The 16,679-nt window shown below is 38.7% G+C and overlaps 1 protein-coding gene across 12 annotated transcripts in view; it reads left to right on the top strand.

Moving 5' to 3' along the window:
- The window catches only part of RALGPS2 (Ral GEF with PH domain and SH3 binding motif 2), a 141,216-nt gene that overhangs the window by 64,543 nt on the left and 59,994 nt on the right, over nt 1-16,679 (top strand). For all 12 annotated transcript variants that reach the window (XM_021404115.1, XM_021404114.1, XM_021404112.1 and 9 more), the window contains 3 exons: nt 1,777-1,860; nt 10,444-10,533; nt 13,536-13,628. In XM_021404115.1, the coding sequence (XP_021259790.1) occupies nt 1,777-1,860; nt 10,444-10,533; nt 13,536-13,628 (267 nt within the window). The remainder of the gene's footprint in view (nt 1-1,776; nt 1,861-10,443; nt 10,534-13,535; nt 13,629-16,679) is intronic.

The following is a 16,679-nucleotide window of genomic DNA, read 5'->3' as shown; positions in this document are numbered from 1 at the left end:
CATGTCTGTCAACGCTATATCTAAACGTTTCTTGAACACCTCCAGGGATGGTGACTCCACCACCTCCCTGGGCAGCCCATTCCAAGTAAGCCCATTCCAGTAAGGATGAATCAACTTGTATTCTCTGCAAGTGCAAAGCTGTGGTTATTGTTCTAATGGAAACCACATCACTGGGGGTGCTGAGGGACAGAGAATACAAGCAAAAATCTCTTGGATGGCTTCCTCACCTCTTAGCCTGTTCTTTGCAATAGGAGCAGCTCACAGTTGCGTGGTTGTCTTGTGTGTAGTCACTGAAGGGCTGATGTAAGGATATGGGCACGTGTGTTCGTATGTTGAACAGGAGAACAGGATAGCATTTTCCAGGGTAGGGGCTGATAGTGGAACTTTATAGTGACATTTGAAGGAATGGCCCTAGATGCTGAGTTGGGGACTGCATTCTTCCCTAGGGCCTGTGGATAGGAGGGAACATCAGCCTTCTCTGGTGAGCACGTACCAGCATGCCAGACTTCAACGAGTGGAGGAACTGAAGATCTCTCTTAACTGGCATGAGACTCTTCAGTAGCTTTGGGATGTTGGTTGTAAAGACGTTAAGAAGTCTGAATTAAAAACAAACTTCAGAGCTCTTTGGGATAATGTGCTGCACTGAGGTTAGAGCTTAGAATATTCAGATACTAGATTATTTTAATAAATAACTGCATTAAACAGCACAATTATTAATTACGTTGATTTTTTTGAACTTAAATTATATGCTAATTGACATGTGCAGTGTAATACCGGTTTCAGTAAGCGGCTATCAATACAGTAATAAAACTGAGAGTACTTCAGAGTGAAAGATACGGAGAGAAAGCATAAATAAATGAAAACCAATGGCCTTGCTTTGTTGTTATGCTCCTTTAATAATTGATCTGTCTCTGTACTGGATAGTGTTCCTGATGGTTTCATTTGGCTTTGCTGAGTAGGTTCTATGCTGAGTGTATTTGGGTCTGTTCTGTGTGCTGCTGTACACGGATAGAAGAGCTCACTAGTAAATTTAGATTTTTATGGCTCCTAGTTAAAAATGCTGTATTGAAATTAAGTGGTAGTAAATAACAGCGAATGTGGCGTTATTGCCCAACTGCTGTGTAAGTTTCACAGACAGGAAGCATTACAGCCGAAGTACAGCAACGAAGTGACTTCAATTTTTTTTCTTTTTAAGTAGGCCCTCTTGCACCGTTTTATTCCGTGAATCTAGTTTAAGTGCTGACTGTTGTTCAACTTAACATAAAATTGGTTCATTTGGAAAGGAAAACTGGAAATAGCTCTTTTATTGCTGCTGCAAAGGATGACCATTTTGGTATTTCTTTAATGCAGCATGCCAAGTTACAGTAACAGGGCATGTCTAGGTTGGTTTAACAAGTTTTATAATCTAAATGACTTTAAATATTTTCAGGAAGTAATTAAAGACAAAAGACACACTCCTTTCCCTGGTTCAGATTCATGTTTACAGCAGCATTTTTCTGTGCTAGCTAAATGGATCTTGAATTATTTCCCTGGCTTCTAATCATACTGAATATTCAACAGAAGATGAATTAAAATCTAATAATTGAAAACAGTTTGGAAACAATACTTATGGAATTTCACTTTACAGAATAAAATAGGAAGAGTACCAGTCTTGTATTTATTATGTCAACATGTTATTGCTCTGTTATTTTGAAACTCTTGCAGTGCATCTCTCTCTGGTTATGGCTCTGAACATGCACAAATGCAAAAAGTGAATTCTCATCCTTGTTCTCGCAGGAGCTGGCAAGCTGTGGATGGAATAAAAAAGAGAAATATAGTTCTGCTCCAAACGCGGTTGCTTTCACCAGAAGATTCAATCATGTGAGTTGCTATTTTTTTTATTCAGTGTAATTATGTGTATATGTTTAAAACGTCTGGTGAATTAAGTGTTCTGGCACATCACTTACTGTTGATCACAGCTGGTTATTTGAAAACTTCAAATAATTGCTTAATGGAGTCCATTATCTTTAGCAAGTACAGAAAGACCATGACTCAAGTGCTAAAGAAATAGCTGTGTTGGTTTTGCTTCTTTTAAATAGCAACAACTAATGAATAAAATGAGGAAGATGTTTAGCATTTTTCCCAGAAATACTGGATGTCCTTGTCATATATGTGGGAATCTTCATTTCATGTCAAAAGTTTACCACATAGGATTTCTGGAGTAATAATTAGGTATTTCTTTCTGTGTTAGCTATGTGTCTTTCGCTTCATGTAGATGTTTGTCCCTAGAAGTCAGAGCCTTTTGTCAGTGTGGTTCTCTTTTTAAGGTGATTCTTGAGCAAACTTAAAAATTCCAAACTCTGGCTGTGGGACGCTTTTGTTTTTAATTCTCTGCTTTGCACTATTTTTCAGATAGGCATTTGAGACTTGTGGCTTTCTTAAAAATTTCATTGTATAAAACAAGATTACAGTTTTAGCTTTCTTCTCTATTAAAGCTGCAGTGCTACAGTTCTGTAGCGAGCCAACTACCTCTCAAAACTGTAATGCCTTTTTATGTAACGCCTTATTTTTGTCTTTCAGATGAAGTAATTCTCTTACCCTCTTCTCTCCTCTTGTAAATGTTTAATAATGTCTCAAACTTAAAAGCTCTATTCCAGACCTATTTTCTGTGCCCAGAATCATGGCTTGGACGTTTTTGTTAATCATCTCGAACTCAGACCAAGCCTCTAATTTTTTCAGTTTTTCATTGTCTCACTTTCCATTATCTCTCACATTGAGGATTTGACCAAGTTTTATCGCATATCTGCACTTAGAAAATTACTTAACCATCTAATGATTGAAGTACGTGTCTGGGGATGAGTTTAGACAAGTTGCCTGATTCACCTCTTGGCTGAAGAGATGTTATGCCTTGAAATTCTTGTGACTATAGCATCATCTTCTGAAATCTCTTCACTTCCCCACCCATTATTTGGCTGAAATTTTCCAGGTCTATCATTAGAAGTTACTAAATGTCCAGCCTGAGACTAGTTCTGCACTGATAAACCAGATTCTAACATTTTGCTCTCATTTATTTGTGTTGCTTGTTTCTTTGAAGAAACATAACTGTTTTGCTTAGTATTCCAAAATGCTTTTGTAGCAAGATCCATATTAGTGTACTTCAACTACCTTACTTATAGTTTTGTTTTGGTATAACATAACAAGGAGCTCTAGAAATTGGCCAAACAGCCAACTTTACAATGGAATAATGGAATTGCAGGGGTTGGAAGGGACCTCAAGAGATCATTGAGTCTAACCCCCCTGCTAAAACAGGTACGCCACAATAGGTTGCACAGGTAGGTAGGTGTCCAGCTGGGTCTTATAGAAGGAGGCTCCACAACCTCTCTGTGCAACCTGTTCCAATGTTCCATCACCCATAAAGAAGTTCTTCCACATGTCAGTACAGAAATTTCTGTGTTCAAGTTCTAGGCCATTACTGCTTGTCCTGTCTCTACACACCACCAAGCAGAGTCTGACCTCATCCATTTGCCTCCCACGTCCCTTTAGATATTTATCAACATTTAAGATCCTCTCTCAGTCTTCTTTTTCCCCAGGCTGAACAGACCCAGGTTACTCAGCATTAACTTCAACATATTAAAGAACTGGTATAATACGCTTCTTGGAAAGAAGTAAGGAGGCAAAGCCAGATCACATGAATAAGCAGTAAGCTGTCTGTCATTACAGAACTGCAGTTTAAAAGTATCTAACCAGTCAAACATGTTAAGGACAGAGGGAGGGAAGGCATTCCTTTTAGAGTTGGCCGGAACCAGCAGAAGATATCTGTGGCTTAAAAGTAGTTGTTAAAGAGCTTAACAATGGAGTTAACATCTTAGCAGCATCTAAGTAATGTTTAGAGAATGTCTAAATGCAGTATTCTTAGAATAACACATAGAGATTTCATCCAGCAAAATCCCATTCATTTATTGTTGTAATGTTATCTCTCATTCCTATTCATTCTTACAGTTTCTTTGGTTTTGTGATCAATTTAGATTTTAGTTGTTTGGTTTTTTTTTTCAAAGGATGTTTCAGTGTTTTATTCTTCTGTGGAACACTTACCAAATAGGTTTGCTCAGTTATTGACTTTTGATGTGCAATACTTTGTTCTACCTTAGTTTTTATAAAGATTCACACAAAAATGTCTATGTGTATGCTATACAGAGAATAATGCTGGAAATACCTGCCTTTATTTATAACACATTTCTTCACAATAGTTGGTAGTCCTGTTTCCCTAGAAAGCCTTGCTAACCGCTGAAGGGAACTTTGTGTATTTCCATTATTCCACGGTGCGTGTTAGGTAATTGTTGATTGTGGCTGGCATCTTCATCCATCCTTTCTCTTTTGACTACACTTCATTTGTTTCACAAAACTGTTACTTTTGTTTGAAAGGCAGATCAAAAAGAAATATTAAAACCAGGTGACTCTCAAAGTTCTGTAGTGTCTGAGTTTGTTCAGGGCTTCGATGTATTGGTAGGGCTGTCACTGTTCTTCAGTTTTTTTTCAACGTGGTGAAGGAGAACCTTGAATAAAATGCAGCAGAGTGACAAGCTTTGAGCAGTTATTTGTAGAGACTGTTGCGCTGTTTCTCTGCCGTCCCCTTTTGCTCCTTTGGCTTTGCATCTGAAGGCCTCACCAGTAATGATGTAGTCAGGAAAGGGCTGAGATTTGCTTATGAACTCTCTGTTTCTCTTGGAAGGGAGCAATCATCAGAAGAGCAATAAACATACAGGCAGATTGATGCCAGGGCAGGCTGCCTGTGGGTCTCTTCAGATATCCTTCATGTAGACATTTTCTTTGTTGCGTGCAAATAGAGCTGCAAATTTTCTAGTCAGAAGTTTTAGGTTTGTAGGTAAGCCCTATGCGTGTGCTTTGTGTACAGTCATAAAAGCCAGATGTGCAACTCTGTCAGGTGAAAATATCTTCACTAACAGTTTCTTAAGAGCCTTCTTAATGTTGGAAGGTTTTTTTCCTGTGGTCTTTTTGCTGCAGCAGAATTAACCATCTGTAAGTATTTCTCCTTACTTTCACTTCCCTTCTGGGTTTCAGCTGCATTGACTGCTTCTGAAGATTCTGTTAGTTGGATGCCTGTTATTGGGATGTTTTTAACATCTGAAAGAAATACATTGCCAGTAATCAATTGTCTTTGGGGAACCCCTAAAATAAGAGTACTGTTGTAATCTAGGGCACCTTTGCCATATCCTTGAGTTTCGTGGAGTCACCAATAAATTCAGGACAGGCCAGTTCGGGGCTCCGCTGTAGAGATAGTCTACCAAGGTTTCTCTTTTAATAGGTAGGTGTTAAGTACCTGGAGCCATTGCAGTTCACCAGTAAATCAACTGGAACAAGGAAAGTAGCTTTTCTGTCTGTTTTTCACATTGTCAGCACCATTGCATTCAATTGTTCCAGTGCTTAGTCTGCCTCTTTGGCTGTATTTAAAGCCAGAAGATTTGGAGACATTCCTAGATCTTCTTTCTTGTTTGTTTCTCATTAACGTGTGATTTGAAAAATTACTAATAGATGACTCTTAGCTCTCTCTGTCGGAGAGGCTACTTTGAAGAGTCAGTGAATTGATAGTAGAAGCAGCAAGTCCTGGTACTTAGTGTCTGCTCATGTGCTGGGTTAGTTTACCCCTAGACAATGTTCTGAGAACCTGCAGCGTGCAGCTTTGGTGGCTGAGGGACGTACCACGTGCAGGAACTTCTTCCAGGAAGTCTACATCAGTCTTTATTCTGGCACCAAGGAGAAGCCATCAGTCTTAACCTTCATATGCTGGGACTGGAGAGGAGATCAAAAGGCAGCAAGTGTTGTTTCAGTTGCAGATTGAAATCGTTCGTGTTGGTACCTCAGTTTTTGGCTTACTGAGACAGTACTTGGTATAAGTTTTGATGTGGTGTGGGCCCGTGGTTCAGAATGCGTCACTGTGGAGGAGTCATTCATTCCAGTTGTACTGTTTATATTTAGATTTGCTGTCTTCTGGGGAGCAGTGAAAAGCTGAGAATTCAAATAGGATAGACAGTGGCATCTGGAATAAGAAGATAAAATGGAGCAAGTTTTCGTCTTCCTTGCCTGGTCTGCCTTCTCTGTTCTTGTTCAGCTGAAGGCAGTTCCTGTTGGGCATGTGCCCTACTTACCTGAGGGGTACAAATGTTTACAGCTAAAATACATTCAGTAAAATCATTGTGGCTCTTGGCTTCATTGGCCACAAATCCATTTCATCGAATTTTTGTTCGCCTTTGAAATTTCACCGGGCTTAAATACGCATCATGCATCTGTCTTTCCTTTTTTTCCCTAACTTGCCAAAAGAGAGCCTTGAACAGCTCTCACGTTGTAAGTAAAAAGAACATTAAATCAGTAACAGCTGGTTCACAGCAAATCGATCTGCTGATAGCATTTTGGAAACAGTTAACGATTATGTGCAGTTGATTGCAGTCCACTGAGAATGAAGTGGTGTATTTCCAGCATTAGTTATGTGATAATTATATGTGGTGCCTGTAAAAACAGTTCGAGTTCAGGGAAGAGAAGTCAGTGAATCATTCCATGCCAGGATCCTTTTATTCATGAAGCATATGTTGTGATGCAGGACTGCACAGATCTACACATCCGCTATTAAGTTCCTTAGAAAAAAATGCAGCTTCTCTATGTAATTGTTTTAAAGCTCTGATCCCTGCCTGTTGAAGCTTGATTTCTGGAAGTTAGTTGTGCATTTTGATACAACTGTTGTAACTGGTAAATCTGTCAGAGTACAACATTGTCAAGTTTACCTACTTAATGAACCTCTGTTCTCTGTCTTTTGGAAATAGTTTATGTAAAAGGGAGCTGTCACTTTTCTGTTCGTGAGAGTGTCTGTATTAAAAGCCATTTTCCTGAGGCTTTCATTTAAATGCGAGTGGAACTGTGCTGCCACGGAGCTTAAACTGTTACAGAACATTGTCAACTAGATTCAACATATTGGAACAATTTTAAAGCAAAAGATCCCTCCTTAAAAAAGGCAAATTGTGTATGTTTTACTAATGCTGTGAAATACTGAGTTTTAAACCAAATACCAGAATTACAGTGGAGGGGAAAATATGTCTTGTGATATAGTACTGCTGAGTGGCAATGACGTGTGGTAGTGAAAATTTCCTAGGGCTGTCACAATTAAAAAAAAAACATGCATGGAGGAGAGGGTGGCATTGTTCCTTCGGAAATTGAGTTGGGTGGGGGGCTAGAATTAGGAAGATGGAGGTTCTTCAATATCTGTAAAGATGCAAGGTCTGTACTGTCTGTTTTATGATGCAGCCCGTATTTTCAGGTAGCATATCGTATTGTTTTAAATGTTTGGAAGAATGACTCTGAAACTCTTACAAAGAGAGATTGTTTTGAATTTATCTACTGATTAATAGGAAAAGCAAAATTAGTTTTGGAACCAGTGACTGTGAGCTTAAAAGAGCCAGTATAGCTAGGCTGTTATTCCAGATATGGCAAGCAAGCATTTTAAAAGCTTGAACTGTTGTGACTTGAGGAAAAATGCATTCAGAAGTTGATTCTGTTTTTCTATGATAATGATAGGAAGAATGTTAATACACAAATACATACAAGGGTTTAAATGTTGCCTTGAGCTAATATGAAAGAGGTGGATGGCCAAAAGCTGCGAGGAATCTGACTGCTGGGTGGGTGGACAGTGTGGGGGAATAAGATGTGAATGCAGTGAGGGGACTGTACAACGCATAACCACAGTATTTATGCAACCATCCCTTGCTAATGTGAAGAGAGAACCTGAATAAAGTATACAAGTGATTCTGTGTGGCTGATTGAAGCAAAAGGTTTTGTTTAAATGCTTTATTTTTTCAATATTTGGGAAAACTAGGTGGTGATTTATAAAGACATTAGAGAATAGACCAAACAAAACAAATATTGGTGCCAGTGAAAATGCATGAAAGAGGAGAGGAGGTTGTTGGAGTGGAAATGGTCAAGAGTTTAGTTCGTCCTGCTGCTTACTCTCACTGAAGGCGTTGGACAGCCCGAAGCTGTGGAGGAGGTTTGGAGTTGGGTTTGTTTTCTTTTTTTTTATAAGTTCTTGGAAGCTTTAAGACACCGGTCTGGGACAGAAACCAGATTTCATTGGGTAAACAGGAGTACTTGTGTGGTACAGAGCTTGTGTCACTGTGAGACTGATGAACTTCCATAGACATTAAGGCCAACATGCCAAGTTGGTTTTTTTTCCATTCTTATGAGCATACTCAAGCATTGTTCCATGTTTTGAGCAAGAGTTTCTCAATCTGGCCTGCTCCAAGTGATCTCTTATTTCATCCAAATTCTGTTCATCTGACCAAAGGCTCATAAGGTAGAGTGCACTGTCTCTATGGGATTCTCTGCGATACAGAAACCAATGTTAAAATTTTAAATTTCTTTGTTCTTCAAAGGGAGAGCATCTCTTAAGAAACTTCTTTATCGTTCAAGGGTATAGTTTTTCTCTAGCTGTGTAACTACAGCAGAACACCACATTGAGGTTTTAATTTTTTTGACAACACTTGGAAGTACTGTTGAATACTTCAGTAGTACTTACGTATTTTGTGCTATTTCACAAAACCACTTTTTTACTTTTATCGGTCTGACAGACTCTCAAGAGACACTTTGTGGCATGCTTTTTTTATTGTTGTTATTAGTTTCAGTTTTAAAGCAAAAAGAAAACTTGAGCTGTACGCCTTTTTCCTTTCCTGGCTGGTATGACCTTGGATAAACAGACCAAAGGAAAGCAGTGATGTAGGATGCTTGTAGGGCTTTAGATTTTTTTTTGGTAGTTCTTCTGTTTTCCAGTTGCAGAACTTGTGTTAGGACATCTCAGTTCTCATCAGATCAGACAAACTTAACTGAAAATGTAGCTTTATTTTTTATTTTTTGGAGATACAGATTTTCTGGTGCTATTATGTGTGGAGAATTGTCACACTGTATGGAGTTGAACAGGATAAATAGGGTTTGTATTGTTATTCTTTTAAATTGAATTTTGGGCAGGAACTTGCACATGTACACAATGTTAGTTTACAAGTAGTAGTTAAATATTATTCTTAAAAATCAGCAGCATGACAGGTTGACACATCTTTGCGTAAGAGAGCATACACCTCTTCCATAGTTTTGTAAGTAGCAGTTATGCTGTATCTTGCTAATTTGTAAATTTTTTTCCTACCCTGTATTAAATACCTGAATAAAAGCTGCAGTGTTTACCCCCTTTTGCTAATTCCTTCCTACTGTTTTACTACAGATCTGAAGTTATTTTCTATTGTTCATCTTTGAGCTGAAGCATAAGGGCGGAAGGGATGCGGGGAGAGAAAAGGAAGTCAGAAATGTGATCAAAACATTTCCAAAGTATATCTTTTGTGAGGCACTCGTGTAATTAATAAGAGCAGCAAGCATCCTTTGTGCTGTACTGAACATAATGACAATCTTTATAAGCCAACACTATAAAACTTAACAAATGAAGCTAATAATATACTTGGTATTAGCTAGGAATTGACTTAGCCATCAGTAAGATTAGAAATAGTAAACTCCATGTTACAGCATAGGATTCCTCCCTTAATTTCCAGTGTCTGGATGACTCTAGTCTGAGTGTGTTTCTTCAGTAGTGCTGAGAATTTGCAAATGTCAGTGAACTGTAGCTGAAGCTGTTTAAGGTATGTGTGAGTTGGGTGGTGCAGCTTTGCAGTTGTGGAAAAGCAGAAACAGGCTATAACTCAATTTTGAGATATACCTGACTTCATTTTGTAGAGTCTCAGATCTTCTTCATGGCTTTTACTTCAGAGAATGCTTTCTGAAGTTTGAAAGAGTTTCATGACTTGCTTTCTGTCTGAGACCTCATCTTCCAACTTAGACTGAAAATTAGTATGTGTGCATAGATTGCGTAAAATGGATTCTGGGATTTTTTGAGGCATGCTCTTATCAAAAGGGTTATCATCGTTAGTAAAACAGACCCTGATGTCTTTGCACGCAAGTGAGGGATGTGACAGATTTTTACAAAGACATTCTAATCACCTACACGCTTACTGAGGAAAAGCAAGCAGCAGAATGTGCACTTTTCAACCAAGGTCCGGAGTGCGCAGCTACTAATTACAATTAGTGAAGAGAATAGCAAGACAAAAGGCTCTTCAAATTCAATTCTGAACATATACTGGATTTATTAATTTGATTTATAAGCAACTGCTTGACCATGTAATGGTAGATGGTATAGTGGGTGAGGATGAGCAGGATAACACAACCAAAAAAAAAAAATCAAGTCCTTTATTAGCGCCTGTGTTGTATTGATAGGCGTTGAATACTGTAAGTTTTTGAGTCCTCTAAATTTGTTCGTATGTTGTAGAAGGAACTTGAATGCTGTGAGACTTTTAAGGTATTGCTAGTGAAATGACAACTAAACATAATGTTGATGCTCTGTTTCAAAAAGCCTGTTTTCTTTTTCAGGTAAGCTTCTGGGTAGTCAGAGAGATTCTACATGCGCAAACCTTAAAAATAAGAGCTGAGGTCTTGAGCCACTATATTAAAACTGCGAAGGTAAGAAATTGAGGGGTGATGGTGGGGATTGTGGGATTCACCACAGCGAAGGATCTTATAATTAGGTTGGTCAGTTCAGAAATACACATAGGTAAATATTTATCTGATACCCAGTTTAGCTGTGGTTTTATCTCCTGACGTGATTTGGCTTGTGCATGTAACAAAGTTGTCAGAAATACGGCAGACCAAAATCCTGAAATAGAAGTCTTTGTCTGCCAAAAAAAAAAAAAAAAAGCCATCAAAAAAGGCTTAACTAAAGAAGCACAATGGTAACTTATTAGAAATGTTGTTTATTAGATAATATAATTTACCAAATGCTTTCTGATGTTGAGTAAACCCAAACATTGTGTAGAGATGGGAACTTTCCAGTAGTGAACATAGTGCAGATCTGTTCTTGGAAACAAAGTGGGGCCAGGCCTGGTTTTCGATTAGCAAGATATTTTAGGCTCTGCTTTGACCACAGCACGCTGAATGTGTCTGATGGCATCTGTGGACAGCAGTGTTTGCTGAAATGCTGCTGTTTCTGAGACAGAATTCTGTGCTTGAACAATTGAAGTCAATTGGGCATCACTTAGCTATGAGTTGAAAAATTACTATTTAAAAAAAGACAGGAAAATACATGGGGGTGCTTTTATGTCTGTTAATTTACTTACTGTTTTGTCTTGACTGTGCTTACATGTGGCTGCTAACATAAGGTTTCTGCAATTATTGCCATTTTCTGTTTACACCAAAGCTATTATCAAAGCAGCATGGTGCCAGAGGTCATGTTAATTAACTTTTCAGAGAAGCTATAAATCCACTGGGCTGAACTTTTTGTGCTGACTACGTCTATCTGTTGTATAGCTAGCTGTCCTTTAATGGCATCTCATTCTATATATGCACCAACTAATTGGACTTAATAATTGCATTCCCCTGAAGTTCCCAGACTATCCTGATTGGTTATGACTTCTGCTTCAATGCTGGCAGCTGCTAGAAGACTTTTTTTCATTTTTAATCAGTCATGTTGTTGTTCTGCATCTTCCTTCAGGGACAGCAGGTTACCTTATTTGGGATCCAGTGGGGGGGAAAAAATGAGTGATTGTGTGAGTGATTGGACAAAGACTAGTAGTGCTACTTGATAGGGGTTAAGACTGCAGCATATAGAATCATCTGGGTTGGAGAAGACCTTCAAAGTCACCAAGTGCAACCACATCAGCCTGACCTACTGAGTCCCACCACTAACCCACGTCCTGTAGTGCCTTGTCCACACATTTTTTGAATACCTCCTGGTACGGGAACTCCCTCGCTGCCCTGGGGAGCCTGTTCCAATGCATGGCCACCCTCTCCTAATGTCTAGCTAAACCTCCCCTGACAGAGCTTCTGGCCATTTCTTCATGTTCTATCACTTATCATCTGAGAAAAGAGACCAGCACCTCCTCACTGCTGCCTCCTGCCAGGTAGTTGTAGAGAACAAGATCTCCCCTCAGCCTCCTCTTCTCCAGACTAAGTAGCCCCAGTTTCCTCAGCTGCTCCTCATGTTTTGTGTTTTCCAGTCCCTTCATCAACCTTTTTGGTCTTTTCTGCACATGCTCAGGGAACTCATTGTTCTTCTTGTAGCCAGGGGCCTAAATCCAAATGCAGTGTTTGCATTTCATCATCAAAACTTGAGATTTTGGTCCTACTGGACACAGTTCTTCTGATACAAGCCAGGATGCTGTTGGCCTTCTTGGCTACCTGGGCACACTTCTGGCTCATGTTTAGCTGGCTGTTGACCAGCACCCTCAGGTTTCTTCCTACCAGGAATCCTTCCAGCTACTCCTTTCCAGGCCTATCAAGCCTATACCACTGTAAGCTTAACTGAAACTGCATGTGATTCCTTCATCCAGATCACTGATAAACAAAATAGGCCCCAGGTGTGAGCTTTAGGGAACAGCATTGGTGTCCAGCTGCCATTTCCCCACCCTACAAAACCTTGATTGCCCTTTATACAAAATACTAAAGAATCCATCAAAGAGAGGATTAGGTGAGATAGGTGCTTATTCAGTAATTGTAGAAAGACCCTACTAGTCAGTAGACGTGCTAGAACCATGGAGTTCTAGGCACCCAGACTCAAACTACTATTAGGGTGACCTGATAGTAAGCATTAAATGTGGGATTCCTGAGTAATATCTATGAGGGCTTGGTTCCTTGAGGCTGTTGGTTCTCCAGCCCAGCGTTGAGTGGATAGGGAAACATTTGCTGAGTTCCAAAGCCATGAGCTGGAAAACCATCCCTGTAGGATCACTCTAGCCTCCCTAAAAAAGGTGGTCTCTGATGCTCAGAATCTAGTTAAACCAGTCTCTTCTAAAAAAAGCCTTATCTCGTAAATGACCTCCCACTCGAGAAAAATTAGATAAGCTGAGTTTAAAGGAGGAAAAAGACCCAGTCCACCATGTTTTGAGAAATAAGGGTTGCTCATATTCTTGTATTATAAATTAATTTTAGTTTTCGTATTCCCCAAATTGCCTTTCAGTCAGAGAAGTACTCCAGGTACACTCACCCTGCTTGATTTCATCCCGTATCAAATTCTTTAGGTGTTTTGCTGCAGCCTCAGTAGCTCCATAGATCTGTGGTGCAAAATGCATTTACAGTATTGAATGCTGCCTTGATTACATCATTCACGTGGGCTATCCTTTTTGGCACGTTAAGTCTGAAAGTTCTCTTGAATGCTGTGACAGGAATTTGTTGGGTTTGAACATTTCTGGCATTTCTGATGCATAGTGTACAGTTTTGAACATATATTTCTGGAAGGGCTATATCTGGACTGTGTAAGGGCCAGTATCTTCTAATCCAAGACTGTATAGAAGCAGTACTGAAAAACTTGAAAGTACTGTGAAAGTGATTTGAGTGGTCAGCAACTCACTATAATTAAGTGTTCATTTTAGAACACGCAAGATTTCTTCAGTTTAGATTGCAGCTTATTCTGTATTAACTACTGGCAGTCATTGGAATGCTGGTTGTTCATTGTATATTTTTATTCTCAGAAACTGTATGAGCTGAACAATCTGCATGCTCTTATGGCAGTTGTATCGGGCCTGCAGAGTGCTCCTATCTTCAGACTGACTAAAACGTGGGCGGTAAGTGAGCAGCGGGACACGGGAGGGATTTTAATGCACTCTTAGAAAAATACAGTGTTCTCGAGCTTATTTTCAAGGTTGCACTAATTATTACGGATACTTCGAATCCTTTTGTACTGCGTACAGAATGTTTCTACTGCATCTGAAGTCTGTGGCTTCCTGTTGAATTTTTTTTTTTCCATTCTGGCATAGAAATTTTCCTTTGAAAAAGAGTTCCCTGCAGATTCTGCGAAATACAGAGGCTTTTAATTTGGCCAGAAGCTATTTTGTATTTAGTTGCTGGAAAATTAAGAATGCCAAAGTGGGTCATATTTTAATCATTTAGGGGGTTTATTCTGTTGGAATTTTCTTGCTATGGAGAACAGATGTCCAGAAATTCATGATTCAGTTTCCATAAAAAGATTTGTTGTTTCTCTGACTGATAGCTAAATCTAGCAATTGTCATCAGAGTTTTCAGGATGGTTTTCATAGTTATTGCAGTTGCTCTAAAAGGTGTATTTCTTAGGTGGTCTTTTTGTATGATTATTTCCCAAGAATGCCTTTCTTACTTGGTTTTTTTGACATGCTTTCTGGCTAGAACTAATATTGTATTCATGTGGTTGTGTCTTTCATCAGTTGGACGTTAGAAGCAACTTTTGCTCATGGATACCTTTGAGTTGAGTAAACCCTGTTTGATTCAGCTATACGTTGTGTAGTTACCCAGCTATAGAAACAGATGCACCATATAATTTTCAAGTGTGATGGAAGCGATCAGGTGGCTGAAATACTCCTCTGCAGGGGATCTGTACAGATAGACCACTAAATCAGGGAAACAGACTAAACTTTCTCTGCAGACGTGCCTTACATATTGCGTGTTATAAAATGTGCTTTTGTCATTGTGCTTCCATCCCCAGCCAGGGTAGGAAAATCTCAGTGATAGTGTTGCTCAGTTGATGATTACCAAAAATTAATCTGAAGCACTCTTGCCAGGATACTCAGCTAGAATTCTGTGCACGTTTTGCAAATGCACAGTTAAGACATATTGCTTCAAAGCTGTCCAAGAAAACCTTACTGAAGTTAGCACTTCAGGATTTTCTTGGGGCAGACTTTGGTTTTTCTGGTTTCGTCATCGTGGTGCCTCAGCAGCTTCACTTCGCAGTGATGACAAATGGATTTTTGTGCATGACTCAAAATTAAGATATACTCTATCTATATTAGTATAAATTTGTTAGCTGCTACCACGATTAAACCATTCAGGTTCCTAATTTCTTTCCTGCTTTGTCTTTTATTCTTTCTGTGTTGTTGGGTTCTCTGTACTTCAGTAATGCACAAACTGGAGACCTGATATGAATTGCACCATAGGTACAAGGGAAAGTCATATAGACTTCACTTATTTTTCGAGATTGTTCAAGGAGCCTGAAATGAGATACTGTGCAGCTCTGTGTATTTGTTTTGAGGAAAATACAATTAATTTAATTCAAGTTTGAATTTACATTTGCCGTATCTTCCAGTCCACAAAAGACAGAACGACTTCCAAGCATGAAATGGAGGCAAAATATTTTTTTTGGAATATCGTTGAAAGCCAGATAATCTAGGCTGATAACAGTGAAGCCATCTTTGAGGAGATAAAGTTAAAAAGATAAATGTAATGTCCCAGTGGCTGGGAAGAAGTCATGGCTGCTTCCTGTTGCTTTTGTTGTGGGCTTTTCTCTTTGTCTTGGAATTGGCGCATGTCTGTGATTTTAATGAACGTGAGTTACTGCTCATCAGAATATTGGAACCAAAGATAACAATGTAAATTAATTGCTGGAACGTAAAAGACCAACGTGTCTTGGAAAACAAATCCCTCTTTAGAAGTGATTTTCTTTTGAAGGACTATGTTGAATTTGCTGGTGTGTCAGCTATCCTAATGAAAATTAAGATGTAGGCAACGTAGGTCACAAAATCAGTTATTTCAATAGTGAAATTAGAACTTTAAGAGGTATTTCGATTCTGCCTTGTCACATGAGTTGATCTTTATTCGAAAGAGAAAAGGGAATGAAAAAACTAAGTGTTCTGCACTTCATAATTCTTGTACCATTGATTATCTTGTGAGGGGAAAGAGTGATTGGGAGACTAGGACACCGAGTCTTCTGCCAGAATATTTGGTGTAAAAGTCTTACACCTTCCTTTAAATTTTGTCTGCATGTTGAAATGAAGCCTTTAATGTGGCTTTGCAGTAGTAGTGCCGTTAGATGTTTCAAAAATGCATTATTAATTTCTCAGTCTTGCAAGGAGAGCTTAGTGTTCTGTTAATACTGTTGAAGGAAGGCGTTGGGATGGGAGAGAATAGACATTGGAGGAGACCGATGACTTCCTTTTGTATTCTAAGTGGAGGTCACTGTAATGATAAGATCCAGTAAAGCGATGCTAGCTGATGGAACAATAAATACAGCCTGTATTCAAGTCCAAAATGCCTTCTGTAGAGAAAAATCAAATCCTCACTCTCTTCCAGTGCATCAAGTATGTGGATGTCTACAGCTACATTCATTTTTTAATTCTAATTTGGTTAAGGATATTTATCCGGTTTTCATGGTGTTATTCTGCTCTTTAAAAGACTAATTTGTTTAAACAGTTTCCAATTCAAGAATAAGAATGTATTTTGGAATTTGTTTTTTTTTTTTTGTGAAACTGGACTAATATAAAACTTGGTACTTCTGACAAGGAAACCTTAACTTTAGGGATCATTACAGTGAATAAACTGCTACTTTGAAATACTACAAAAGTGGACAGCACCTGAAATTGTGATGTATTTTAGCTAGATTAGTCATTGGAAAACTTGTATTATTTCAGAAGGATCACCAGGACACCAAAGTTTGTATTTGACTAGTTCTTTAAAAGGCTTATTTAAGTTTAACCACTGAAATAGCTACTTATCCCTATTTATCCTCACGGTACTTATCCATAAAGAGTAAATGCTGTAATTTTGAAGCAGTCATACTTAAGTTTTTTTTTAAAAAAAAAAAAAAAAAAGTGGGGGGGAGGGAGGTGAACAAAAGAATTAAATGCATACGTTTAAGGGTAAAATTTTGA

Source organism: Numida meleagris, chromosome 7 (assembly GCF_002078875.1).
Source record: "Numida meleagris isolate 19003 breed g44 Domestic line chromosome 7, NumMel1.0, whole genome shotgun sequence".
Lineage (NCBI taxonomy): Eukaryota > Metazoa > Chordata > Aves > Galliformes > Numididae > Numida > Numida meleagris.
The sequence above is the reverse complement of the archived record's forward strand: the minus strand, read 5'-3'. Positions and strand labels throughout refer to the sequence as shown.